Source organism: Miniopterus schreibersii (assembly GCF_964146895.1).
Source record: "Miniopterus schreibersii genome assembly, chromosome: 19".
In the NCBI taxonomy this organism is placed as follows: Eukaryota; Metazoa; Chordata; class Mammalia; order Chiroptera; family Miniopteridae; genus Miniopterus; species Miniopterus schreibersii.
In genome coordinates this window covers 31,145,730-31,173,280 of record NC_138119.1, presented here as the reverse complement: position 1 = coordinate 31,173,280, position 27,551 = coordinate 31,145,730, and the positions used below count along the sequence as shown (strand labels likewise).

The 27,551-nt window shown below is 56.4% G+C and overlaps 1 protein-coding gene across 3 annotated transcripts; it reads left to right on the top strand.

The window, feature by feature from the left end:
- The first annotated feature begins 965 nt into the window (after positions 1-965).
- On the top strand, positions 966-25,413 carry CDK18 (cyclin dependent kinase 18). Of its 3 annotated transcripts, none has more exons than XM_081121409.1 (16): positions 966-1,095; positions 16,114-16,263; positions 16,387-16,526; positions 17,131-17,256; positions 18,089-18,145; positions 18,916-19,030; positions 19,218-19,312; positions 19,511-19,573; positions 20,266-20,389; positions 20,488-20,608; positions 21,357-21,454; positions 21,680-21,785; positions 21,903-21,945; positions 22,637-22,727; positions 23,081-23,158; positions 23,801-25,413. In XM_081121409.1, exons 2-16 carry the CDS (start codon positions 16,140-16,142, stop codon positions 23,833-23,835), a joined length of 1,416 nt encoding a protein of 471 aa, XP_080977535.1. In that variant the 5' UTR covers positions 966-1,095; positions 16,114-16,139; the 3' UTR covers positions 23,836-25,413. The 3 variants fall into 3 exon arrangements, with proteins under 3 accessions (XP_080977535.1, XP_080977537.1, XP_080977536.1); XM_081121411.1 differs by having other exon boundaries at positions 1,013-1,095; positions 16,414-16,526; XM_081121410.1 differs by lacking the exon at positions 966-1,095 and adding an exon at positions 14,132-14,185.
- The last annotated feature ends 2,138 nt before the right edge of the window (positions 25,414-27,551 follow it).

The following is a 27,551-nucleotide window of genomic DNA, read 5'->3' as shown; positions in this document are numbered from 1 at the left end:
TGAGGTACCACCCCCTCTCCTCACTGCCCTAAGGAGGAAGCAGGGCTGGGAGGGGCCCAGATGGCCCCTGTCATCCCATCTCAGCCTTCCTTTGATCCCAAATTCAGATGGTGTGGGTAGAGTGGCCTTTGGCCTTGGTTCAAATCGTGGCTTGTCATTAACTCTTTGTGGGGCTTTGGGCCAGTTCAACCTCCTTTCTGGGCCTCAGTTTCCCCTTCTATAGAATTAAAGTTGGACCAGCCCTAGCTAGTCTGTAAGTATTCTTGGATGCTTCTCAGTTGACCCGCAGGGTTTAATTCTAGGAGAACAAACTGAAATAGCCTCCAGGGTAGGAAGTGGGTTGATGGCTATTGGTGGGACTCATTTAGGCCCAGAAGAGTGGGGCCAACCAGGTGGGAGCTTTGTACCTAAAGGTAAGTGACATATCCCACTGGACAGGGCAGAGGAAGAGCCCCAGGGCTACTACTGTTGTCAAGAACTCTAAAAGCAGACATGACCCACAGGACCTGTGGGTGCTCATCGGCTCCTGAGGTGCCAGGTGCTGGGATCAGGAGCAGACTCAGAAGGTGGGAGAGCTACATTTAGAGACAGGCCCTCTCAGCAAACCATCCCGGCGCCCTGGCCCCAGTCTTGGGGTACTGCAGGCCACAGGGTCTCACCCCGTAGTCAAGGCTCTCCCCCCCAGCCCCAGAGGAGGGCGGGCAGAGGCCAGGCCTAGACCCGAACCGGAAGAGGTGCTTGGACCAGGGTTCCCCGAGTGGGAGAAAGGGGTGGGCACCCGGGCAGAGGGAGCCTGGAGATTGGCAGCCGCTGTGGGCAGCACGGGAGGGACGGGGAGGAGCCAACTTGTACACGTGAAAAACTCTAGCGGGGGCCGGGCTTTCTCCTTCCTCCGCCCCCTCCCGCCCTCCTCCCCACCCTCCTCCCCTCCTTCCTTCCCCTCCCCTGCACCCTCCTCCAGCTCAGGTTGCAGCTTCTCGGGGGAGCCGCTCACCTTTCCGGAGCAAGCAAAGCACCTCGGAGCCGGGCAGGGACCCCCGCAGGGCGCAGGGCGCGGGGCGCAGCGCCCATCCCCGGGGCGCCCGGCGGCGCGCGGTGAGTCCCGCTGGGGCCGCAGGAGGGGAGGTCGGAGCGGGGGGCGCGGTGGCGCCTGCGGAACGGAGCAAAGGTGAGCCGGGCAGCTCTTAAAGGCGCCGCTGCTTTTGCCAGGGGGCGAGGGGTCGGGGGAGCCTGCCAGAGCCACCGGGCGATCGGGATCGCGGCGTGCCGGGGGTGGGTGATGTCCTGCAGAGGCCACTCCCAAGTCCCAGGTGCTTAGGAAGGAGGGTGATTTTGCATTCTCAGGCTCCCCCAACCCCCAGGGAGTCTGCATCGGGACTCCCTTGGGCCCCCCCGACTTGGTCTGAACCCTGGGAAGCAAAGTTTTCCACCCAGTGGCGAACCTGGCGCTTTCCAGGCGCCCTTCCTTTTGGGGAGGGCAAGGGTCAGGAGTCCCCGGTGAGGAGGGAACCCGCGAGTGTGGGGCCGGGTCGCTGCCTCGAAGGGCTTTCCGGGCTCTAGTGAACTTTCTGGGGGCGGGGGACCAGAGACCTGGGGTGAAGGTGGAAGGACACCGTGAAGCCCCGCAGATTCCGGCGGTGGGGGGGTGGGGGGTTGAGTGGGGGCCTCTGGGGATTGCTGCCTCTTCTCTCTGCCCCCCCAGGAGCCCAGAGGGGCAGTGGCCCCCTCGGGCGGTAGCCACTGGCAAAGGGTTAATGCAGCCATGGGAAAGGGTGGGCGGCCTGTTGGACTAAGGAGATGGGGCTGAGGATTCTGCTGTGGGGATTGGGGGGACAGGATCAGGCGTGCGGTGTGGAGGACTGCGCAGGCCTTGTGGTGGGGCCAGTGGGGCTGTTGAGACAGTGACTGGTGTTCTGTGCTATGGGGTCACCATCCTGCTGGGCACCAGTGGCCTCTTTCTAATGCTCTCTGAACCCCTTCCTGACACAGGGGAGGAAGAGTTGGGGCAGTGAAGAGTGGGGGTCAGCTCCTTAACCTGCTTCCCACCCCCAGGCCAGCCCTCAGCAGTTCCCCAGCTGTGGCCTAGGCCCTGGGTGACTCACAAACACCACTGGCTTGCCCTTTCTGTGTCAGCGTCCTGTGAGATTCAGCATGTTCCTGCGGCGTTTTCCACTGGGACTGGGCACACAGCACATTTCTGGACACTGGCCTGAGGGATCAGAATCCTCGAGGGCACCTGGGAAGTCTGGCTGACAGGGTGTCCTAGTCCTCAGAGGTCCCCTGCCTTTAACCTGGCCTGGCAGGGGCCTGAGACAGCAATGGCTTAGGGTTGGGAGAAGGTGAGGATGGCTCCAGGCAACGTCGGCTCCCAGGTTTGGGCCTGCATCCTGAAGGCCGGCTGAAGAGAGGGTCACCTTGCCCTAGCAAAGCTACTGTCTAGGGTTACCCTACCCCAGCCACCTCCTGTGTGAGCCAGTGAGGCTGACCTCCCCCCACCCCTGCAACCCCTGCCCTTTAGGTTCCTGGGAGTCTCCCTGCTCACTCCCCAAACTTCTTATGGTTTCCAGAGCCAGAGTGGGCTTCAGTAAGTTACATCCAATTTCCAGATGCCTTAGTGGCTACCAGTTACTGAGTATCTACCGGGTGCCAAGCTTTATGAAGTAAATGTTATCATGCCCATTTTACAGGTGAGGAAACAGACACTCTGAGACACCAACTTTCCCTAAGTTGCAGAGATAGAATCCAGCCCATTTCCATCTGACCCCCAGCCCCCTGCTCTCAGTATCTGCCCCATCAAAGGAGATCCCAGCCCACTCTGGAGTTCTCTGGTTCCACCGCAGCCCTCAACAGGAGGAAGGATGGGGGTGGTGCTCCAAGTAAGAGACTCCAGTTTGTCCTGTGCCAGGCAGAGGCAGCCTCTCCATGGGTCGCAGGAGAGAGGGCACCAGATCTGAGAAACAAGTAGGTTCCTGGTCTGAGATCTCATGGGAACAGCTGTCTGCCTTGGAAGACTCCCCTGGGGCCTCTAGGAGATGGAGCTGCCTTTATGGCTGCATTTGTTTTCTCTACAGAGCCAGACTCTGTCCTCTGCCCACTGGGGCCTTCCTGTGCCTAAGCACACAGCCCCCATGCTGTGGGGAGGAGCCTGGCTTGGCTCTTCCCAGCTCCTATCCCAACCTTGCCTCTCCTTTCCCTGGGACACCTTTTGTCCAGCATCTCCCTCTATCCCACCCCTGATTTCTTCTTTCCTTCTCTGAATTTGAGGCCTAAAGGGAGGGCCTTGAGGGAGTCCAGCTCCAGCACACACCAGCCATGTGACTCCTCTCTTCCCAGCAAACTCTTGAGCTTCTCCCAGCCTGTTTCCTCATCTGTGAAATGGGGATCATAATAGGTAGGGTTGTTATATGAATTAAATGAAATAATGCATAGTTCTTGGCCCATAGCAGATGCTAAATAACCAGTAGCTGTATGTACCTCTGTTGGCTATTTGGAAAGGGGTTTCCTAGTCATGGCACTATGCCTGGCTCTGGGATAGAGACTCAGGCCGGCTTTCCTAATCTCATCAGGCCAGGCTCTTGACAGTATCTTTCTTGCTCTTCCAGGTTGGGGAGGAAGGCTCTGTATAAGAGAATGAGGGGATGGCATACAGGTGGGATGGAAACCTGTAAGAGGGAACCAGGAATGTGTGCTGTGGGGAACTCTGCCCTCTAGTTTCCAGGATGAATGAGGTAGGCACTGGGAGCTGGAAAACCTTCAGCTTCCTCCTCTGAGGGCCTCTGGCAGGGCCTCCTTTCCCTGGAGTAAGAAGACCCCCCCCCGCCCCCAATACTTAATTAATTGCAGTCCCTGTTCTGCTCTGTTGTCCATGAGGGAGTGGCTGGCCTGGATCCAGACTCACCTGATTAACTTCACGAGCCCTTTGGGAACGAGTCACATTTCTCTTCCCTAGCCCTGTGTCCCGCCACAACCCCTTCTCTCCCCCACCAGACCCTTCACCTTTGTCCTGGCATTAGCTGCTGAGTGGGCACTTCCCCATCTCTAGGGGGTGGGAGCAGACTAAGAGTAGTCTTGTTTTGTTCTGGTTCCCCCCACACACAGCTGTGGACACACACATAGAACCCACTCTAAGGCTGGGCTCACAGTAGGTCAGGTAGAGAGTCTCGGAGCCAGGATCATGACAGAGCCAGTGGCTGGGCCTGGCAGGAGCTGGCCAGTGGCACAGCAGCAAATCAGGAAGAGGAGAGCTGTGCACACCTCAGCCAGACCTCCTGTTGGAAGGAGAGCCCATCTGCTCCTGGAATCTCCACGGTGGTTCCATCTGCAGAGGTGGAGGGATCGGGAGGCAAGTGTGAGGTTTGGCTTTGAACCAAAAAGGGTCTTGATGTTCTCTGAGAAATGAGTGGCCCTGGGGAGACAGGACATCCTGGCCTCAGAGACATTAGCCAGAATTTTCGAAGGGACAGTGAGTGATGAAACCCCTGTCTTGGGATTCTGGATGATGGTCTCACCCTGTGCTTCTGCCCCACCCACCAGCATTAAATTCTCCCCTTAGGGGTTGGGATAATGGCTGGCTGGGGCAGTCATTCATTTTTTACGTGCTGAGCGTGTCTCCCTCCTGTCAGCTGTGGGTGGAGGCTGTGTATGGACTTTGGGGTCAGTTCAAATCCTGCCTCTGCCATTCAGTAAGTGGTTGCCTAGATGAAGGAACTTGCTCACCCATGTTTGTTTCTTCATTTGGAAAATGGGGAGAGTAATAGTGTTACTTCATGTGGTTGTGCGGATTCCAATGAGATAATGTCCACAAACTCCCAGCTTATTATTTTTTTGTGAATCCTCACCCAAGGATATTTTTTCCATTGATTTTTTTTTTTTTTTTTTAGAGAGAGTGGAAGGGAAAGAGGGAGAGGGAGAAAGAGAGAGAGAGAAACACCGATGTGAGAGAGACACATCTATTGGTTGCCTCCTGCACGAGCCCCAAAATCTGCAACCTAGGTATGTGCCCTTAACCGGGAATCGAACCTGCAACCCTGCGGTTCATGGGCTGATACTCTAACCACTTAGACACACCGACCAGGGCCACAAACTCCTAACTTTTTGCCTTCCCTGCTGGATGCTAGATTCTAATGCCATTCAGACCTAGATGCTCAAGGGCAAGGCTTGGCAAACTGTGGCCCTTGGCCAAAACCAGCCTGTTTTAGTAAGGCCCATGAGCTGAGAATGTTTTTTACAGTTTTAAGTGGCTGGGAAAAATTCCACAGAAGAAACTAATATTTTGTGACACTTGAAAATTGTATAAAATTCAAATTTTAGTGTCCACGAGTAAAGGTTTACTGGAACGCAGCCACACTCATTTGTTTCCATCCTGTCTGTGGGCACTTTCTACAAGGGTAGGATTGTGTGATCGCTGCAGGGACCAAATGGTCCACAGAGCCTGAAACACTGTCTGCCTGGCCTTTGACAGAGAACGTTTGCCGACCCCTGTTCCAGATAATTATAGTCCTCCCAAGGCTTGCTCTGAACAGTTCTGGAATCTTAATCTAAAAATACTTTCTTTTCACTTAAAAAGAAATGTTACTTCTTTTAACATGAGCAGTGAATGTTCATTATGGAAATACTAGATGATGCAGATAAGCAGAAAGAAGATCCTAGCCTGGCCGATGTGGCTCAGTGGTTGAGCATCGACCTAGGATCCAGGAGGTCATGGTTCGATTCCCGGTCAGGGCACATGCCAGGGTTGTGGGCTCGATCCCCAGTCAGGGGCGTGCAGGAGGCAGCCGATCAATGACTCTCTCATGATTGATGTTTCTATCTCTCTCTCTCCCTCTCCCTTCCTCTCTCTGAAATCAATAAAGATATATTAAAAAAAAAAATCTTAAAATCGCCCACAATTCTGTCCCCCAGGGGTAACTACTGTTAACATTTTTATGTCTATCTTTTTGGATTAGATACAGTGTTTGTATGGATATTTGTACATGGATGACACATATGTGTATATAGCACACATGTGGCTTTTACGAATTGTACACATCTTCCCTTTTTACTTAAAAACACATCTCAAACTATTTGCTACCTCTGATTGTCCTAGGCCCTGTGGGGTTATTCTCATATCTCAGACCCTTGGGGTGGCAGGTAGTCGCCCTGCCCATGTGAGATGCAGGGGCTCAGTGGGTCCAGAGTCATCAGCACATGGGTGGTGGTTTCCACCACTGGAAAACATGAAGTCACCAGGAAGAGTGTGTAGAGGGGGAGGAACAAAGGGCCAAAGAGGGAACTCTGGGAAGTGCCAACGCTCAGGGACAGGGAGAGGAAGTGAGTCCGCCAGATATGGAGGGAGAAAGAAGTAGAAGGAATAGCAGTAGGCCCAGGGAAGGGCAGACAAAGTGCAGAGCCTGGGACAATGCCTGGCTCCCAGCAGCTACCTATAAAATTAGACAGTGACTAGAAGAAACCAGAACCTCCCTTCAAGAAGCCTGAGCTCCAGGTGGTAGGTGCCACTGATGGGGACAGTTAGAGAACAATTGAACAACAGATATGTCCAGGGGCTTCCCAGAGGGTGCCTTAGAGACAGGGAGGAGTGTGTGTGTGGGGGGGCAGGCTGAAGCAGTCGCCTGGGCATGACCTGGTGGGAGGGAGACCACATGGAGTGAGAAGAAGCAGCTTGAACTTTGACCAGGGGGCTCTGCTGGAATGCGGGCATGGGGTAGTGTGGGCCAGACTGGGGGGTGGGGGCTGAGAGTGGAGTATAAATAGGAACATGCTCTAGAAATGCTGGGAAACACTTCCCTCCTGCTCTCCCTGCTCCTGAGACTGAGGGGTCCCCAGGGACACCAGCCCTCAAAGCCCCCTGCAGTTCTGTTGCTAAAGTTGGGCATGGCGAGAAGTCCAGAGAGATGTTAACAAGGATCCCATGACAGGTTCTCCTATCGACGAGGGAAGGCCAGAGAGTGGGTGGACTTGATGTTCTTTTTGTCTCCTCCTGCTGATTTGTAGAAGATGGTGAACATCAGCGTCTGTGCTTAAAGAGACAGAGAGAAACGCATGTGAGCTCTTTCCTTTGGGACTTAAGGAAGACCTTAGAAAAGTTTCCAGACTTTGGAATTTTGAAAGCATTGGGCGGTAGGTGAGGGACCTTCTCTGAGGGTCAGTAACAGGGGCTGCCGAGAGGAGTGGGAAAGGGTCTCCTCTGCCTAGGAGGTGAGGCGGACCGTGCCTGGAAGCAGGAAGATGTGGGGATGGAGTCTTGCTTCAGCTCTGGTCTGGGGTGTTCTGCATGGCCAGGACCACAGCTGACAGATGGGTGCCTGGTTCCATCTCATCACTTGGAAATCCAGAGCCTCCCCAAAGATTGCAGACCAGTGTTAGGTAGGGTTTCCAAAAAAGGTCAAAAAGAAAATACTAGAAGATGATCTATATGCCTCCATTTCTTGAGCCTTAGGAAGCCAGAGAGTGCATACCAACAGGGCTGATGTGGGGCCCACAAAGAGGGGCTACAAGTGAGACAGTCAAGGAGTCAGAAGGGGCCATGTGTAGGGATCAAGGTCAAAGTCTGAACTTGGGTAGTATACCTGACCCATGAGTCTCTAGGAATCTGCCCCCGAGGAATGGGAGCCCATGAGGAAGGCTCCAGGGACCTGCCAACCTCTCCCTCCCCATGAGCCCTGGAGGCCTCAGCTTGATGTACGCTTGGTTGGAATCTCTCGTTAGGATCTTTCCCATCCCTATTCCATCCCTCACTGTAGTATGGCTCCTGCCAGCCCAGAGACCTCTGCAGGTGTCACTTATGAAGTTGCTGCCAGGGAGGAAGTTGTCCCCTCTGCCCCAGCCCACCATCTCCCCACTGCCATTGGGACCAAGAGCTGGCTGGAGAAGGAGGGTTAGGTTACTGCTGAGGCCTCGAGTCCAGCCGGCAACTGACAGTCTCCTGTCAGTCCTCTTGCTTCCAAACAGCTCCTGGAACTAGGAATTCACAGCTTCATCTATTCACTCACTGATCAGGTGAGGATTCCCTCGGTGCCAGGCCCTGTGGCAGGCACTGGGGTGTAAAGATGAGTCAGACCAAGTCCTTGCCCCTAACAAGCTCACAGGTAAACTAAGGAAATAGACAAGTGAAAGGCCAGGAGTCAAGGGCTCTGCTTGGGGGTTTCCAAATGTTATGGGAGCACAGAGGAGGGGCTCGCCTGGCTGGGGCCAGCGGGGTTTCAGGCTGGAGAAAACATGTGGGGCGTGGTGGCAGGTGTCTGGGGAGAGGTTGTGCCTGGATTGAGCCTTGAAGATGTGAGCACTTCGCTGGTTTTTCCCTAGTCCCTGGTGCACCATCTGGCATCCCACTTCCCGCTGAGAGCCAGAACCACATCTCGGGGAATCTAGGGCTGGTTGGCTTCCTCTGGTGTGTCCAGAAAGAGGGCAGGGCCAGACCCACCCCAGTGGTGCTCGAGTCCTACCTACAAAGAAGGGGCTGACCCGACAGGAAGATAAACCTAGATAGACACAGGTCCCTGGTAGGCCAAAGGTGCAAGGAAGGGAACCAGCATTTATTGTACACAGACAGACAAGTGTCCTAGAAATCCAGGTGACTACAGGTCGGCCCTCTTGGGCTTCATGTTTATACATCTGTAGAGGAAAGAGACTTAAACAAGTCCTTATGATACAGTGGCTAAGGTCTAATTCAGCCATTTGTTCATTCGTTCTGCAAACACCGAGCACTGGGAGGCTCCTGATGCCATGCAAGGCGCTGGGGAAATGAAGCTGACCGCTCTTGCCCTGAAGGACATCGCCGTCTAGCTGCGAGCCTGCGCCGGCTGCCCTGGGAGCCGTGAGGAGAATGCATCTCATTTTACCTAGAGGAAGGAGGCGGTGTCCTGTGCAGCTTCTCAGGGGAAGGACACGATTTGGGTTTGAAAGTGGTTTGACCAAGGGAAGACGAGGAAGGGTGCCCAGGCCAGGTGAACGGCATGTGCAGAGCCGTGGGGCCAGGCGAGGTTTCCTCTGCAGACGCCAAGCGTGTTCCACAAAACTGGACCCTCCAAGGAGGGGTGAGAGCTGAGACAAGGGGTCAGGGATTATAACACGAGGCCTGCTCTGCTGGGCCTTAGAGTTTGGACTTTTCCCGAGGGCAGTGTTACATTGAAGGATTTTGAACAGGGGAGTGGCATCATCGGAAAGCCACTGAGAAAGTGAAGCCTCTCAGCCTGGTAGCAGGTGGATGGGAGGTTTGGAATCATCCCCATTTAGCAGACAAGGAAGCTGAGGTGTGGGTGTCTGCCCAGGTGGCAGTGCTAGTAAGTGGGAGAGCTGGGATTTCTTCCAGGACTCCAAACTGCAGAGGCTTTTGGAGAGCAGGCCTGGGTGGCATGTGGCGCTCACTGTAGGTCGTGCCACCAGGTAGGATGCTGCAGGGGTGACCCTGAGCCCCGACGCTTCTCCTCCTGGCCAGGCTTCCTGTAGGTTACCCAGTTTGCTCTCTGAAGGCCTTCCCCTCTGCTTCCTACATTCCAGACAGAGGCTGTGGGAATCTTCTCTGAGTTCCGTTGCTGTGTCCAGAGCATCTGTTCATTGGCAGGGTGCCTACAGGCCTTGCTGTCTTCCTAGATTCTTGCCACCCAGAAGGCCCCAGGCTGGCAGCCTCTGTCACCCGGGTCGGGGCTGGGGCAGGGCAAGGTCAGTGAGCAGGGCTCAGGGCTTCAGCTTCCACCTGTGCCTCCCAGCTTTCGGCAGCCCTGAGGTTCGTCCCAAGCTGGGGAAACTAAAACCTCAAGCTCTGCAGGGCAGGGTCAGTTAGAGGATGAGGGAAGAGATGCTATCTGCAGACTCCCTGCGGGCACAGTTCTCACTGGGGCGAGGGAGTGTCTGAAGTCTCAGCTCATGACGTCTGCAGGCTTGGTCAGCTGTGGCCTCTAGTCCTTTAGAAACCTGCCCAAAGGCCCCCCGTGGCAGAGTTACCCAGGCAGGGCCAGGGATCAGGCAGCAGAGGGTATCATGAGGATCCTGGCTGGTGATCAGCCTTCGGGACTAAGTGTCAGACCCTCTGGGCTTCAGAAAGTGGGCAATTGGAAGTTATATCCTTCAGCCCCTGCCCCTGGGCCCACAGAGACTGAGATCTAAAACAAATAAAACAAAAAGAGGAATTGGGGAAGCATCTGACGTGCACCCGGAACATAGCACGTGCTCCCTGGGCTGTGAAACAGACAGCCAAGCCTGCTGGATGTCATCAGCTTGAGGCAGGGGGATCAGAACAGCTGTCCTGTGAGGTCACGCGCTTTGGTGGAGTATGTCCATGGGAGGGGCGCCCAGTAGTCCTGAAGGCTCAGCAAAGCTTCTGAAGACCTGAGAACGGCACTGCATGCAGAGCTAGAGTGGTAGGGAGGGGAAGAGCAAAGCCGGAGAGGAAGAGGGCCCAGATTTTGAAGGCCTGTGGTGCAGGCTGCGAGTCAGGGCTTTCTTCAGGAGGTAGGCAAAGGAGCTCCTCATAGGGGTTTGCTGGGGCATCTCTAGCCTGCTCCCTGGAGTTAAGAAGTGAAGCTGACCCCCAGCCTCCTCACCAGCGTGAGCCAAACTTCTGTGAGCTGGAGGCTGCTACTGGCTCCCCTGGGTGTTCTGCCAGCCTCCGTGTCTGCCTCGTGGTCTCCTGGTCAGGATCCTGCTGGTCAGGATCCTCCAGGTGTCCAGCCCCAGGGCCGGTGTTTGGTCTGGGGCCTGGCAGAGGCTGTCCTGGGAGTGGGGGCAGCAGGCCATGTCTGCACTCCTGGATGGTGGCCCCATGGGGCCTGTTCTGCTCTGTGGAGACTTCTCCCCTGAGGACAGCATGAGATCTGTCAGACAGGAGGCCGTGTCCCCTGAACTGAGTGGCTCTTCTGAGTTACCTCATTCTGAGTTGGGGACCACAGCCTGCCTGGCCTTGCTGGTGGCTCTGGCTCTCCGGTAGCTGACCGTGTTCCCTGTTCCCCAACCCTCTTCCACGCCCGGGTCTCAGAGCACCTTACGGGCTGTGAGGGGTGTCTGATGAGCTTTATATGGGGTCTCTTCTCACATCTTCGAGTCTGAGCAGGCACTTGAGAGAAGAGAAATGGAGGAGAGAGCTGACATTTTGGGGGCATCTTTTGTGCTAGTGCTGTGTCAAGTCAGCTCACTCAGCATCTCCATTCAGACGTCCTCTGGACATCAGACACTTGCCCCAAACCCCCCTCCTCCCCAAGCCGCTGCAACTTCTATTCCCAGCGCTCTTCATTCCCATCCTTCAAGTTACTCAGGCCCAAACCCTCGGAGTCCTGCTTGATTCTGTCCTCACAGCCCATATACAGTCCTTCTGCAAGCCCCTTTGGCTCCGCCTTGCAGATGAATCCCACACTGGCCCCAGACACCACCATCTCTCTTTGGACCTCTGAGTAGCCTCCTGCCCACATAGTCTGTTTTCAACACCACAGCCAGAGGGAGCTGTTTAAAATCTAAGTAGAATCACGTTCCCTTGAACCCTCCCAAGTCCCGAGGGGCCCCAACATGGTTTGCTCTGCTCAGTGCTCCCCTCTGGCCTCCTCTCCGGCTCCTCACTCCTGCCTCAGGACCTTTGCTCCTGCTATTCCCTTGCTCACCTGCTTTCCCAGATTCCGCATGACTAGCTTCCTCCCCAGGCCTACTTGGAATTTTTCCAAGAAGATGTCACCCTCTCAGGGAGGCCTTCCTAAGCACCCTATTTAAAGTTGCCATGCCCCCATCTCTCACACCCCATCCCTCCTTCATGCTTGATTTCCTCCATTGCACTTGTGACCGTGTAACATTCTGCGTATATTTTATTTATTTTACTGTCCATGCTGGCCCTTCCCACCTTCATTAGAGCATAAGTATCATGAAGGCAGGAATGAATGTCTGTTTGGTTCACAAGATTCTTAGGGTGATTAACAGTTCCTGGAATGTAGTAGCTGTTCAATAAATAATTATCAAATGAATGATCAGAGCCAAAGCAAAAAATTATATAACTTAATCACCATCATATAGCCTGCTAGTGGTAGCACCAGAATTTAAACCTGGGTTTGTCTAGTTTTTAATTCAGGGTGGGAGTGGAGGAAACCTGCAGCCTTGGCCACAAGGAGGGGGTGGCGGGGCATTTTAATTAGGAGAAGAAGGGAGGGATGTGGTCTTGGAGTTTGTGTGCTTGGCCACACCAGGAAACCGCTGCACAATTCTGAGCAAGTCAGTTCCCCTCTCCGAGTCTCTGCGTCCCTGGGCAGCGAGGGGTTGGAATGGTGCATCTGTCAGTGCCTTCTGCTAGGGTTCCAGGACTCCAGCCCTCTCTGGCTGGGTGCGCAGTGGTCTCTGGGCAAGTTTCTTTCTGGCCTGACTCCTCCTTCCTCCTGTGCCATCCACTTCTCTGGCACCAGCAGGAAGTTCTGGGCTGGCTGGTGTGTGCCCAGGAGGCAGTGGCAGGAGGTAGGCTGAGAACTTTTCAGGCTTACCTGGGCAAGGGGGGCAGGAAGAAGGCCTGCTGGGCGGTCTGCTTGCCCAAGGCCGCAGCTCCCAGCTCCAGCTCCAGCTCCTGAGAGGGCTGTGCTCCTTCACCATCCCCCACCCCACCCAACCAGGCCAGCATCCCTGGACGCCCATCTCCCTCTTCCCCTGGCACCAGTTGCTCGGGGACAGCCCCAGATGGCTTCCTGGCCTGGGGACAAAGGCCACACTGTGCCCAGCCCTGGACTGGCCTCAGGCTGGGTCACACTGAGCCCTTCTGTCCCCATATGGGGGTGGGGACAGACTGCACAAGGTGACAGGCCATTTTCCTGTCTCCTTTCCCCCTCGACCCCCAAATCCGAGGAGCTGACTGTCCCAAGGGAAAAGTGACAGAGACATCTTGTGTCTTAGGCTATGGAACAACGGACCATTCACTGCCCCGTCTGCCCTGTCACACCCAAGACCCTGTTGGGTTCAATGCCCTGATTGTCCCCAGCAGAGAGAGGCAGCCACTCTGCTGTGGTCACCACCCCTGCCACCTGCTCCCTTGTCACCATCGGAAGTCCATCCCTACAACTGACCTCCATCGCTCCTATAACAGTGACAGCCACTTCCTCTTGGTCTCTTCTCAGGCCAGTGGAGAACAGCTGGTCCCCATCCCTCGGCATTGCTTGGCGCCACATTCCTGCTTGAGTCAGCTGTCCCCAGTTTCACCCCCCCTTTGGCTCCCTGTCCCACCTACCCCCAATCCAAGCTGGTGGCTCCTTGTTTCTAAATGAACTTGAGGAGAGCAGGTACGCTTTAGGGCTAGGTTTTATATATCTTATCGAAATTGGGCCCCTCTCTCCCAGGAGGCTTTTAATGTGCTCCCCCAACCCCTCCCACACAAGCAAGAGCAAGGGCATGAGATTTATGGTGGCTACTGGTAGATTCCTGAGTCACAAACCCATCACTCCATGCCATAAATCCCAGACTGCAGGACAGCTTTATGGGGGTTCCCTGTTTCAGAAGGGGGCACGGCTGGCCCCACTTGGCAGAACTCAGGCCTCAGGGAGCCAAGTACCTGGCTCCTCCCACCCCCATGGGTAACCATGATTGAGCCTGGGGCGTCCGTTTGTGTTGGGCCGACATTTCCTCCCCTTCTGGGGGATTCTCTGCTCCACTGTGTGCCCTCCACCTCCTGCACCTCCCCAGCTCTGAGGAGTCCTCATCTCAGCCAGTAAGCAGGCCAGAGACCCAGACAGGTTACTATCCCTTACCTGGGCCTCAGAAGCTTTCCCACCATGGCTCATGTCCAGACCATTGGGGCTGCTTTTAATTTTTATTTTTTTATTTTAAAAAATATATCTATTGATTTCAGAGAGAGGAAGGGAGAGAGAGAGAAAGAGAGAGAGAAACATCAATTAAAGAGTCATCATTAAAGAGTCATCATTGATCGGCTGCCTCTTGCACACCCCTGACTGAATATTAACCCCCAACCCGGGCCCTGACCGAGGATTGAACCTCGATCTCCTGGATCCTAGGTTGATGCTCAATGGCTGAGCCATGCCCGGCTGGGCTGGGGTGCTTTTTAAGACTGCATTTTCCTGGTTGCCATCCTCAGAGCCTTAGCTCCAGAATCTGAGGGTGAGACCCAGGAATTGGAATTTTTTACAAAGCTTCCTGGTGATGCTGATGTTCTGCTGACCTTGTAAACAATTGATCCGTGTAATGGAGACGTCTCCTCTCTGCTGTCATGCTGGGAAATGTGAGTCAACAGTAGGGTATGTCTAGGTCCTTGTGTCACTGGAGCCCATATGCCCTCTCTATTGTGAATCCCTCTGGGCTGCTGCGCACAGACTGTGAGGCAGGTGGCTGCCCTCTGGGGGCTTCCTGTCAGTGAGAATTCTGCAGACGGCAGGCCTGAGACATTGCACAGAGCCATGGAGGAGCGGCTGAGATTGGCTAGCAGCACTGAGTTCAGGACGGAGGATCGGGGAAGTCCACGGTTGGTGGGCTTGGCCAAGGCCTCTGGAAGAGCTCTCCCCACCTTCTCATCAGAGGAGGCCTGACCAGCCCTCGAGTTCCTTGAGAAGAGGGACCACACTTTACTCACCACTGTAACCTCAGTGTCTAGCCCCATGCCTGGCACACAGGAGGTACTCAGTCCTCGTTAGTTGAGCGAGACTTCAGGGCCCACTGACAGAGGGAAGCTTAGCTGGCAGTGCAGACCCAAGGCCTGGATTCTGAGAGGCTCAAGCCTGAGGAAGGAAGCCTGGCCATGCCCAGTCTCAGGGTGCAGGGAAGCTGGGGGGCCAACTGTAGATGCATTTGGAGGCAGCCGGGAACATTCAGGCCCAGGGAAAGGACCCTTTTCAGGGTTCTTTCTGGCTGAGGACAGGAGGATGTGATCATTAAGCAAAGCAAACATGTTACTGACCCATAATCCCTTAAACCAGGAGGCTTCAGGAGGGGCCTGGTTGCCTTGGCAACTGGGTAGTAGCCAGTGACAGGGCTGAGAGCATCCTCTGGGAATGGGCTGGGCCTGGTGTGGGGGTAAAAGCAGAGAGAGGGTGCAGGGTGGCCCCCTCCCATCACAGGACTGGCCCAATGCCTTCTTGGCAGGTGTGGGTGGGGGCCCTTCTGGGACCTCTTGGTGCCAGCCCTGCTGCCGCTGAGGGAGATGTGGGCAGAGCAGCGTGAGGGGGCGGCCACAGTGGGAGCTTATGAAACCATGGAGGGGAGGAGGGGCAGCCCCACTCTGGGCTTTCAAGGCAGGACAGAGAAGGAAGGATCTGCGGGGAGAGGCAGTTGCCCAAGGCTCACTGCGAGGCTTGTGCAGGGTCTCATTGCCCTCACTCAGAGGGCAAGAGGGCTGGGGCGCTGCAGGGAGAGAATCCCTTCTGGCTGGGGAAGGGCCCTGAGGGTGAGCAGAGTGGCCCACCCCTCCCCCACTGTGTCCTCTGCAGTGGACACCCTTCCTGCTTGGGGTTCCTCAGGGGATCTCTCTGTTTCTGGCCAATTCTGTGTTTCCCCTGAGACCTTCAGCTACTCCTGGCCTCCCACATTCCAGCTAGAGAGATGGGGTGAGGTCAGCTCAGATGCTCACACCTCCTCCCTCATTTCCCCCTCTTTTCCTGTCTCCTGGGGACCCAGGACAAGCCAGAGAGGCACCTCCAGGTGTTGGTATTAAGATGAATGGGGTTTGGACCAGACTCTGTCACAAAGGTGTAAGTCAGGCTGAAACTTAGCTTACAGGCATCAATCAGGGAGGCTCACTGGCTGCTGACACATTTGAGCTTCTATACACGGGTTGGTAAAGAGCTGCTGGCCCCAGGGCCACGGGGTTCTCGTGCCCTCCCTGCCACACAGCCTTCCTTCCAGAACTCTCTAGGCCTCCGGCAGCTTACCTTCTGGCCCTGGGGAGGCCTCCAGGAACCTCTTGGCACATCGTGCCGCTATTATAAGCAATATGTTATGGTTTTGGTGGATCCAGATTGTATTTCCCCAGGGGCAGAGGATCCTGGGGTGATTCGCAGGGAGGGAGAGGGTTGGGTGGAGAAGACTCAACCCTGGCTCCCAGTGCAGGGTCATAGAGCTTGATGGGAAGACTGAGACCCAGAGTTCACTCTTGATGCCGCCCGGCCCCCGGTTGCCTTATTCTCATGCTGGCTCTTCTCACTTCTGCCATCTCAGGACCTGCCGCTTGGTCCCTGCCGATCATGCATAAGATGAAGAACTTTAGGCGCCGCTTCTCCCTGTCCGTGCCCCGCACCGAGACCATCGAGGAGTCCTTGACCGAGTTCACGGAGCAGTTCAACCAGCTCCACAACCTGTGCAATGAGGGTGAGGGTCTGGAGCCGCCCTGGCCCGCATTCCCCCGGAGCCCCTCCTCGCCCTCCCTGACTATGCCCTCCCTGCTGGCCTGGGGGAGAGGCAGGGAGGGGAGCTGATGCCTCTCCCTCTCAGGCCTGCAGCTTGGTCCTCTTGGCACAGACCCCCAGCCAGAGTCCAGCACCTTCTCCCCCACAGACAGTGGGGAGGAGCCCCCGCAGCCGTCCCCTGGCCTGCAGTACCGGCGGCAGAGCCAGCGCCGCTTCTCCATGGAGGTAAGGCACTCTGGGCTCGATCCCGTGGACCTGGCAGGATGCATCCACTCACGTGTGCCCAGGAGGGTGGTGGCCTTGGAGCCAGACTTCATGGGTTCAAATTCCAGCTCTGCCATTGATTAGCTCTGTGACCTTGAGTAAGTTTCTTAACCTCTGGATACCACAGTCTCCTTGGGCTAAAACGGTCATCGTGAAGATTAGATGAGTTAACATATGCCAAGTGCCTGGAACATTCCTGATACACAGCAAGGGATAGACAACTCAACTGTTGTTCCTATGACCCATATGCATGTATACAAGTATATGAAAAATATGCTTATAGAATCGTAGTGTCTGTAGGAGTCTCAGCCTGTGGGTGGTGATGCTGGCCCAGAGTGTCGGGAAGGGACCTCCCAAGGTCACATAGCAACCAAGCCCTGGGTGTTCAGTACGTCTCTGAGCACATCACTGAAGCAGCTGTGAGCCTGGGGTCAGAGCCTGGGGTTTGGCCCTGTCCGAGTTGGTCTATGGGGAAAGCCAGGCCCAGGGTGAGAGGCAGGGGTCTCACAGCGCTAGCTACCCTGGAGTAAACACTGGTGTCCACGTCTCATCCCGGCCACTGCAGGACATCAGTAAGAGGTTCTCTCTGCCCGTGGACATCCGCCTGCCCCAGGAATTCCTGCAGAAGCTACAGCTGGAGAGCCCAGACCTGCCCAAGCCACTGAGCCGCATGTCCCGCCGAGCATCCCTGGTGAGTCCCAAGAGGGTCAGAGATAATCAGGGTGAAACACCATCTTCCAGACACACACCAGTCCTGGTTGGGCCTGTACTGGCTGAGGCCTGTGGCAGTTTCGGGGGAAGTTCCCGAGCCTCTGGCGCCACCTGCTGGTCATAGCTGATTCATATAGACCTACGTCCTTGGTCAACATTCACTCTACAGATGGTTCCCACCAAGGCTGGGGCAGAGCTCTCAGCTCCTCTGGGCCCCAGGGTCTCCACTAGGGTGAGATCAATAGACCATTTGGCACATGCTTTCCAGTCCTGGCTGCCTATCAGAGTTCCTTGGAAGTATCTTTCAAAACACGAACTCTGGTTCCCACTCTAGGTACCCACAGAATCAGACTGTCTGGGTGGTGGGGCCCAGGAACCTGTACTGTTAAGGGTTGGGTCTCACTGAGCTAGAGGAAGTGTGCTGATGAGAGAGGCTACTGGTGTGGTGGGTTCTGAACTGGACATTCGGGGTGCAGTAGAGAAAAAGACTGAGTTCCTGGAGCTAGGTGCCTGAACAAGACAGGTGATGAAAGTGTGCTCAGGCATCGCAGGTGCTACAGCCCTGGGCTCCACACCCTCCACTGCCGGGGGAGGAAGGAACTCGCACTCCCAAGGGCTTCTTCCTTTATCACAGGGCTAGAGGGAAGAGAAGAAGAAGGATTTGTGGCTGTCCTCACCCCTGCTAACCTCAGTTGTTCTCTCTTCCCGATGGGGGTCTCATTATCTTTCCTCCTGGAAGCTGGAGTGGGGGAAATGTAGTGTTGGGGCTGCTGGAGCCTTCAAGCTCACGGGACCCTATGTCTCTTCCTCAGTCAGACATCGGCTTTGGGAAACTGGAAACGTATGTGAAACTGGACAAACTGGGGGAGGTAAGAGTCTGGGTTTGGTCTTCTCAGAAAATCCAAGCAGGATGGTTAGAAGGGACAGGTTCTTCCCCAGTCCTCCCCAACCTGCCCTCTCACTGTGCCTGCCCACGGGGGCACACGATCTCGGCTGGGCACTTGGGCTCAGCCTTTGGCAGGTGCTGAGGTGGGCCAGGGCACTGGAGGAGGGCATGAGGATGGAGTTGCCTGTGGGCTCTGGGCAGGATCCAGTATTCTTTTTTATGCAAGTATTTCTTGTCTGAGTTCAAATCCCAACTTGATCATTTACTAGCTCTGTGGCCTTGGGCACATTATGTAACCTCTCTGTGCCTCAGGTTCTTCCTCTCAAACAGAGACCGTAGCTGCTCTACCTTCCGGGGCTGTGAGGATTGACAAGGTTACCACAACCAGCTTTCGGACAATACTTAGGTGGTGGCTGGCATGTAGTTAAGTACTGGTAGCGATTTCTGTCATCACTGCCCCAGGTTTTACGTTCGATGGCCCTGTCCCTGCAGAAACCTAGAGATACCCACATAAGCATCAACATCAGCAAGAACAGACTGGCATTATAATAGACGGGTGCCCGGCCTGCTGGGGCCAAGGGAGGACAGTTCACTCTGACCGAGAGGGATTAGGGACAGCCTCACAGAGAAAGGAAGGGAGAAGGGGCAGGACACTGCAACTGAAGTCAGCCCAAGAGAGGCACTTAGGGGGGCACTGGACAGAGGAGAGCAGGAGCTGAGTGTTGCTGGGGCTACCGGGGCTCTTTTTCCCAGGGCACCTATGCCACAGTCTTCAAAGGGCGCAGCAAACTGACTGAAAACCTCGTAGCCCTGAAGGAGATCCGGCTGGAGCACGAGGAGGGGGCGCCCTGCACTGCCATCCGCGAGGGTACAGCATCCTAGGGTCCTGAGCTCCTGAGGGTCCTGGGAGGAGCGGTTCATTGACCTGAGCCCTGGTGGGAGCCTGGGGGTGGAGGGGCATCGCAGGAATGGGACTCCTGGGGCTGATCTCAGGAAGAGAGGGTGTGAGGGGCATGTGGGGCCCCAGGGACCCAAGTGGACCTGTCTCCCCACAGTGTCTCTGCTGAAGAACCTGAAGCACGCCAATATTGTCACCCTGCATGACCTCATTCATACGGAGCGGTCTCTCACCCTGGTGTTTGAGTACCTGGTGAGTGAGAGGCTTCTTCCCCTTGGGGGGGGGTGGTGGGTATCCCAGGTCTTATTCTAGAATCGGGTTCTCAGATGTTCCCAGGCCTAAGGACAGCTTGGAGCCAGGGACCTGTCCCACCCCTGGGCTTGAGCCCTACCCAGGGAGGGGTTTCCAGCCAGGAGTCAGGACAGGGCTGAGCCAAGCTCTGTGTTCCAGGACAGTGACCTGAAGCAGTACCTGGACCACTGTGGAAACCTCATGAGCATGCACAATGTCAAGGTGAGAGCCTCTGGCAGGGACCCCACACTCAGGCCCCATCCATCTTGGCACCCACCTGTTCTCAAGCCCAGCATGGGAACTCACTCTCACCACCAAGGGCCCTGGCTGCTGAGGTTGCTCAGACGGAGGGAGGGCAGGGGCAGTGCCATTCAGAGAGGACCAGGAACTGTGCTGAGCCCCTTACCCCACCGTACAGACACATACCCTCTGCCACCGTTTAGCTGTTGATATAACCCCCCACCCCAAAATCTGCACATTAGTTTTCCCATCTGTCAGATGGGTACATGAGTTACCTGCCGGGATGAAGGGGGGCTTCTGGGGAAGTTCAGAAGGATGAATGACCTCTTCTGGTGTTTGTCAGAGAATCAGGCGCACACATCCCCACAGGGTGGGCTCCCTGGCCCTTTGTAGCGCCCTCAGCTCCCAGGCTGGAGAACTGCCTGGTCTCCCCCACCCTCCTGCCTCCTCCATATACCTGGCGCTCTCTTTCTGGATTGGGTTCCCTGGAGTGGATGGAGCCCAGGATGGGGCTGCAGTGTGGGCAGGAGAACCAGGCAGCTCTCCAGGTACCTCACCTTTACCCAGTCCCTGTCCCCATGTGAGTCCCAGCCAGGGGCCAGAGGCACAGGGTCTCCCAGATGGGACGTGTTCCCACCTTTCACTGCTCCCTGTTCTCTTCTCTCCTGCCCCAGATTTTCATGTTCCAGCTGCTCCGGGGCCTTGCCTACTGCCACCGCCGCAAGATTCTGCACCGGGACCTAAAACCCCAGAACCTGCTCATCAATGAGAGGGGGGAGCTGAAGCTAGCTGACTTTGGTGAGGAACAAAGCCCCCAGGGCTGGGTGGGGGTCTGGCAGTCTCCTTAGAATTCGGGTGCCATCGGAGGAGAGGTTCAGTGACATGTCTGTCCTTAGGATTGGCCCGGGCCAAGTCAGTGCCCACGAAGACCTACTCCAATGAGGTGGTGACCCTGTGGTACAGGCCCCCCGATGTGCTGCTGGGGTCCACAGAGTACTCCACCCCCATTGATATGTGGTGAGTGAGTGTTATGGGACCTGGGGGGAGGACCTTCCACCTCCACACTCCCTTTCGCTGCCCCAAGTTTGTGTATGAAGAACTGCTGGCCTCCTTGACTGGAAGCCATGTGGCATCCTGTAGAATGGATGCTAAGGATGAAGCCTGAACCTCACTGGGGTTTCTGGGCTCTGATAGACCCTCCAAGCCACACTTCTGAAATACCCCCCCCCCCCAGTATCCCCAGAGCATGGGAGGCCCCAGTGAAGATGATTCTAACCAAGCGTCAGTTCTACTGAAAATTTCAGAAAGAATATATTATTTTAAAAATTAACATGGGTATTATTTGTTGTAGTAAATAAAACTAAAACTAAAGCACAGGTTTCCAATGAATGTCCACTGTGCCCTGTGCCCTGGGGTTCTTTAGGAGAATGGGTTTATGACTGATCTCCTCCAATGGGGGACACAGCACGTAAAAAGTTTGAGACAACCCTGCCTAAGAACTGTCCCGCGGGTGCTGGCTGTGCAGACTCAAACCCTACAGAGTGAAAGGGGAGAGGCCAGAGCGTCCTAGAGCTTGGAGAGCCCCCAGAGAGGCCGTAGTAGGGGGGTGGGCTGTGCTAGGAGCCTCCCCCGTCCTGGGCCACCAGCCCCAGCGCCAGGACTTATCTGAGCCACCGTGGGGCAGGGCATCGTGGTGGTGCAGCCCTCGGAAGGGTGGGCATGAGGAGGCCCAGCCTGACACGCCCCTGCCCATTACTCCCCGCAGGGGCGTGGGCTGCATTCACTACGAGATGGCCACGGGGAGGCCCCTCTTCCCCGGCTCCACGGTCAAGGAGGAGCTGCACCTCATCTTTCGACTCCTCGGTCAGTCTCCTGCGCTCCCCCAACATGACCACCAGGGGGCGTCAGAACTCTGTCCAGCCCAGACGCATAAAGGGACCAGGAGCAGCAGCCGCACCTGCTCACAGCAGGGCGAGGACCCCTGCGGCCTTGGCCATTTTCTGCCTCCATCCCTACGTTGCACCCCTCCAAGTCGCCCTTGGCCCTGGCCCCTCACCATGTCCTCTCCACCCCCTTTTGTCTCCTCAGGGACCCCTACAGAAGAGACGTGGCCCGGAGTGATGGCCCTGCCTGAGTTCCGCGTCTACAACTTCCCCCGGTACCTCCCGCAGCCGCTCATCAGCCACGCTCCCAGGTAGCCCTGCCTCCCCACACCTCCTCTCCTGCTTGGGGCCCTGGCTGTCCCTCCTGGAGGTGGCCACTCCACCCTCCCCACCCAGGCCAGGCCTGTGCCAGCTCCTTCCTCCCGCAGGTTGGACTCTGATGGCATCAACCTCCTGACCAGCCTTCTCCTGGTGAGTGTGCCCTCAGCAGGGCCAGGAACAGGCAGCCAAAGACAGCTGAAGCCCCAAGACCCCACCCCGACCCTCCCCCCTCTCTCTGTTCACGGGCTCATAAGTCTGAACTGCCCCTTCCCCTGCCACTCTCCACCCCACCCCCACCCAGGCCCAAGAGAAGCCCGGGTTTCCCCACTGACTTGGAGTGGGCACTCAGAGCTCAAACTGCAATTCAAACCCACTTAATAGCTGTGTAGCTTGGGTGAGCTACAGAACTTTCCCGTGCTTGTTTCCTCAAAGGCAAAGTGGAATGAATCATTCATATTTTATAAGATGGCCATGGAGCTAAATTGAGAGTATGGAACACACTTAATATGGTGCATGTCTTGAAGTAAGCGCACAATAGAGGGACTTGCTGGTATTACATATTGAGATTACTGTTATTAACGTTACGATTGGGGTTGCTTTAGCATTTGCATTTCTATCCCAAGAGGAAGCCACTCTCCCCAAGTCTCATTTCTGGTTTTCTCCTGGTGGGAGCCTGAGTTCCCTTGGGTTGGGAGCTGGGAGCTGGCAGTAGACCCCAGGGCTTCTCAGTTCAGACTCAGCCCCTCACACTTTGGCCATCTAACTTAGGATAGGAGTAGCACTTCCCATAGGGTCCCTGCAGTCCCGCAGGCAGGACCCAATAGACCCCTGTGCTTTTCAGTACGAATCCAAGAGTCGCATATCCGCAGAGGCAGCCCTGAATCACCCCTACTTCCGGTCTCTGGGAGAGCAGGTGCACCAGCTTGAAGACAGTGAGTGTGTGGGGGAGGCTGGGGGAGGGGACAGGGCCACCCCAGAACCAGGAAAGGGGGCAGTAGGTGTGGGCAGAAGAGCTATAACTGAAGGCCAGAGGCCCTCGGTCCAGCTGAGCAGCCTTGGGTACACAGCTTCCCCCTCCTTGGGTTCTCATTTGTGAGTAAAAAGCCAAACTGGATCTGAGACTCTGCCTGAAAGGCCCAGTTAGGTGTTTCTGGGCCAGTCCTAACTGAAGGGGTTCCCCAGCCAGGGGGTGCTCCAGCTCCATGCATTCAGTGGGCGTGGGGGCTGCGGGCTTGCCAAGCAGGGCTGGCTCCACTGAGTTCTCGCCCTGTGCCCCCCTCTCCAGCTGCCTCCATCTTCTCCCTGAAGGACATCCAGCTCCAGAAGGACCCAGGCCACCGGGGCCTGGCCTTCCAGCAGCCAGGTAGGGGCTCATGCCTCCCCCTCCCTTTTTTAGGGGAGACCAGGACAGGCTTCTCTTCCCTCTCGAGGAACAAAGATGAGGCCCAGCAGCCCCTCTTGTGATGGGAAATCAGCAGGCCTCCTTGACATTGGCCTCCCTTCCGGGGGCCCATGGGGAACAGGGAAGGGGCTGGTTTCCCTATCTCCGGCCCAGGCTTCCTCCTTTAGTGTCGCCCTCCTCCACCCCCACCCCCACCCCAGAGAGAAGTGGGCTGCATCTGACAGCCCTGACCCTGACGAAGGTACATGCTCTCTGGTGTGTTCTCTCTGCAAGCCCTGAGCTCTCCAACGAGCCTGCCCCTGGAGAACTGAACTTTGTCTCCAAACAGCTGATGGCCTTGGAAGTGACAGGCGCTTTCCATGCATGATCTCATTTAATCCTTAAAACACCTAGAAGTTGGTTCTATTAGTGCTCCCCAGTCAGTGAAACTGAGGTTGTGAAGAGGTTAAGTCACAATTTCGTGCAGCACCTGACAGGATTTGAACCTAGGACTGACCAGCTCCCAAGTGTGTGCTCTTGCTCGCTATCTGCAGTCCTGGAGCATGCCCTTCCCTCTGGCCCAGCCTCCTCCCTGCAGTCCTCCTCTTCCCCTCTTTTCTCCAGGACGAGGGAAGAGCCGGCGACAGAGCATCTTCTGAGCTGCGCCCACCCTACTGCGGCTGGAGGGATAAGAGGTCACACTGAGCACAGCTGCAGGCAGGGTGGGCTTATGCGACCCTTGGAAGACTGAGGGGCGGGGGCAAGATGGCCCAGAAGACCTCTTGCAGCCCTGCTGGCCACAGTTGGGTCCTGTCCCTGCTTCCCACATGTCTCCCCATGGACACCAACCCCTGCATCACCTGCCCTGGGAGGAGGTGACGGGGGAAGGAGGGACCACAGACACTTTCCCATCCCAAAGTCCTGCACCAGCGTGGGACCCACAGGGACTGGAGAACCCAGCTGCTGGGTTGAGCACTATGCCCTGGGCATGCCCCGCCCCCAGAGGCCTGCTTGTCTCACGAGTTTGGTGGAACCCCTTATGGACCCCTCCTTCACCTTCTCCCCCTCTGAGAGCAGGAAGTGACATGGCACCTTTTCCAGGACCCTGGAATCCTGGGTGCCAGTGTGTGTGCCAAAGCCCACGCCTACCCCCCCAGCTGAGAGGCGGATGTCCCCAGCGTCAGGGGAAATAGTAGCCCCACCCCCACTTCCAATCATCATCCTACCCCGTTCCCACTCCCCCCCCTCGCCAGAGGCCCCATATGCTGCTGGATGCTCCGCTGAGTCCGGAGGTGGCCTGGCACGGCCAGCTGCACTCCACCTCCGCCACCCCACCCGTCTCCCTAGTCCCTAGTGTGAATGGGATTGCCTTAAGCTGGTGGTTGGTAGAGCACTCACTGCCCTTGGAGCTCTGACCCAAGCTCCTGCCTGTCCACGCTTCCCAAGAGCAGCTCCTGCTTATCACACCTGAGTGCTGATAAGCCAGCCCTGGGCCAGGGTCCTGAGGGCAGCACCCAGATATGCAGAGTCACCCCAACAGTGGTGCCAGGCTGGCCTTGGCTCCTTGGGGCTGGCACAGCCTCCCTGTCCCCTCCTTCCCAGCCCCTGTGGCCCTGTCCTTGCTCCACCTGATCCTGGCACCAGCCTTCCCAAAAGGTCAGCCTGAGGTAGAGGACACTGGGCTGAGACAGGACAGGCTTTGATCCTGAGAGCCCTGCCCCAGGGGGCTAGAAGTAGGAGGGGCTTCGGCCCCTGCAGAAGGTGTTCCTCAGCACCCCTCCGGAGCATGCCTGCTGTATCCCCAAGGACAGCTCAACACTTGGCTGAATCTTGAACAGCAAGGCCAAGGGGAGGCCAGGCCCACCTCCCTACACCAGCCCCAGCCCAGCCCAACCCCCTCCCCCTGAGGAGCAGCCCTGGAGGGTCCCTGCCTCCCTCAGAGTCCCTCCACTCATCGCCCATAGTACTGTGAATGGCCTGGGACTCACCACAAAGATAGATGACGTATTTAATTCATGTACAGAACGGAGCCGCATGCTCATGCAGAAAAGCTGAATTTGACAGAATGACGCCAAAGATGGAGGCCTTCTCTGGGTCAGAAGTGCGGGTGGACGTGTGTGCGCGCGCGCGCGCATGTGTGTGTGTAACGTGGAGAGAGTTTGGTTTGTGTAGGAGGGGTGCCCTGTACCTTCCTACACACCTGGGCTGTAGGAGGGGTGCCCTGTACCTTCCCTGCTGTATTCTGGGTGCTGCTGCGTTTAGGGCCAGAAGTCAACTCTGGGTGTTGCGGGTGGGCGGGAAGAGGCCCGCCTCCAGCCTTGGCCCAGGTGGGTGCCTGAGGAGTCCCGGCCAGGAGAGCAGAGGGCATCCCAGGGAGGGCTCTGCAGTTCGGGCTGCTGTGGCCAACCCTTGTGCTCCCCCAACCAAATGGCTCCCTGACTTCTTGGGAGGGAGGAAAATTCAAGAGGCTTGACATGGGTGATGACCAAGGCCAGGGAAGCAAAACTAGGGTACAAACCTCACAGTAATTCTGGCCCAGCAGTGATTCCTACAAACCGTGGCCCCATCTGCCTCGCAGACTGCCTCTTACCTTGCGTCTCTCTGCAACCTCTTTTCATATGCTTCTTCCAAGATTCTCAGCATCCTGCTCTGTCTTCTAAGTCTGTGTCTAGGTTTGTTCTCCCCAAAACCCCTGGGGCAATGTGAGGTCCCTAAGCCACCCTCCTGATCTCCCCTGTCCAGTGGACTCATATCTGGCCATAAGCACTTTCCAATTTGCTGCCATGTGGGGGGTGGCTGCTTTCCAGGGGAGGAAGCTAATACCGAGAGCTTGGGTGATGTCTCCCAAGGCCCTGGAAGGAAGGAGTGGACCAGGGCTTGACTCCCGGCCACCACTTCCCCAGCCTAGACCCCCTCAGCCCTTTGCCAGTCACCAAACTGTAGGATCGTTAGGCTTCGTGACAGGGCAGGGGCCAGGAAAAGCAACGGTCGGGCCTTTTAAGCTGAGTTTGGAAGGAGACTAGATAGGAACTAATGTTTATTAAGCTCCCTACTATGTACCAGTCACTGTGTGGAATCGTCTCTTGATCCTCACAACAGCCCCACTTATCCCCAGTTGCAGGGTTAAAAGACTTGTCCGGGGTCACATAGCAAATTAGAACCCCAGGTCTGTTTGCCACCCCAGGTCTTCAAGAAGGGGTAAGAGTGGAGAAGTAGACTGTGTGGAGCCCCAGGAACCAGGGAGACAAACGGGAAGGGCCCCGGAGCAGACGCAGCTTTGCCGGAGCATCTTGCAAGACCACCACTGAGACAGTGGCCACCCACCAGTTCGCAGGGGCTCCTGCCCCTCTAAGAGTTGTCCTGGGGGGCACCTGATCTTGGTGCCAAAGTTTCGGGCCTTTTGTGAAGGCTCGTGTGGGTTGAGGGACTTCAGGAGTGGGTTGGGGGACTTTAGAAGCACTTTAAGCCCCCTCTCTAGAAAGCCTGGGGGCCCAGCTGGGCAGGCTCACACTATATAGTTGTTAGTGTTCAAGGCTTTCAATGGAGAAGTGACGGTTTCAGAGAAGGAAGCTGGAGCAGCCGAGTGGCTGGTTATGACCTGCCAGGGCAGAACAATTGCCAGGGCTGTGACCTGGCTCTCCAGTGACCAGACTGCCAGAACACAGGGCCTGTGGCCAGGAGCCCTCTGTTCCCGGGCACCCCCCGTCATTCCCTGCCTCCTGACTCTTATAGTCAGGAGCCTGCCCCATTTCACTGGAGTCCGGGGCTGAAGCACCTTTAGCCAGTCATTTCCCCTCCAGCCTCGCTTCTACCGTCTGCTCCTGGGACGGGGCAGGAATGCCCAGGGCCCCAACTAGTTTTTGCTTCCATGTGCCCACTGGCAGGAGCCCTGCAGTGCCTGATGGAAGGTTCTATTTGCAAGGGTGGTGGTGACACCAGATCACATGCCAGGCCCTGCCCCACATCAGCTCCCATGAAGATGGGACTTGAGGCTGGCTCTTCCTTGCCCCACCCTGCCCTTCCTGTGGGCTCCCAGTCACCCTGCTCCTACGGTCTGGTCTGGGCCCTGTGATCAGGGCTGATGCCAACAGGCCGCCACTCCCTTTGTCCTGCTAGGCTACCTGGGCCAGCCACGTGTTGGACACTGCTGCCAGACCTGTTCCTTTCTTTCCTCTTGAAGTAGCTCAGCCCCTTTGGCCAGTCTTTGCCCAGAACCCTGCTTCCAGTCTTGGCACTCCACAGCACCCCATGAGCCCCTCTTGAGTGGCAGGCAGCTGGCTCCCACTTCCCACTGGCCGTGGCTCTGCGGGTCCACCTGGCAGATTCGGGAAGCACCAATGCCTGACTCCAGCTCAGATTCATTCACTCAGATTTT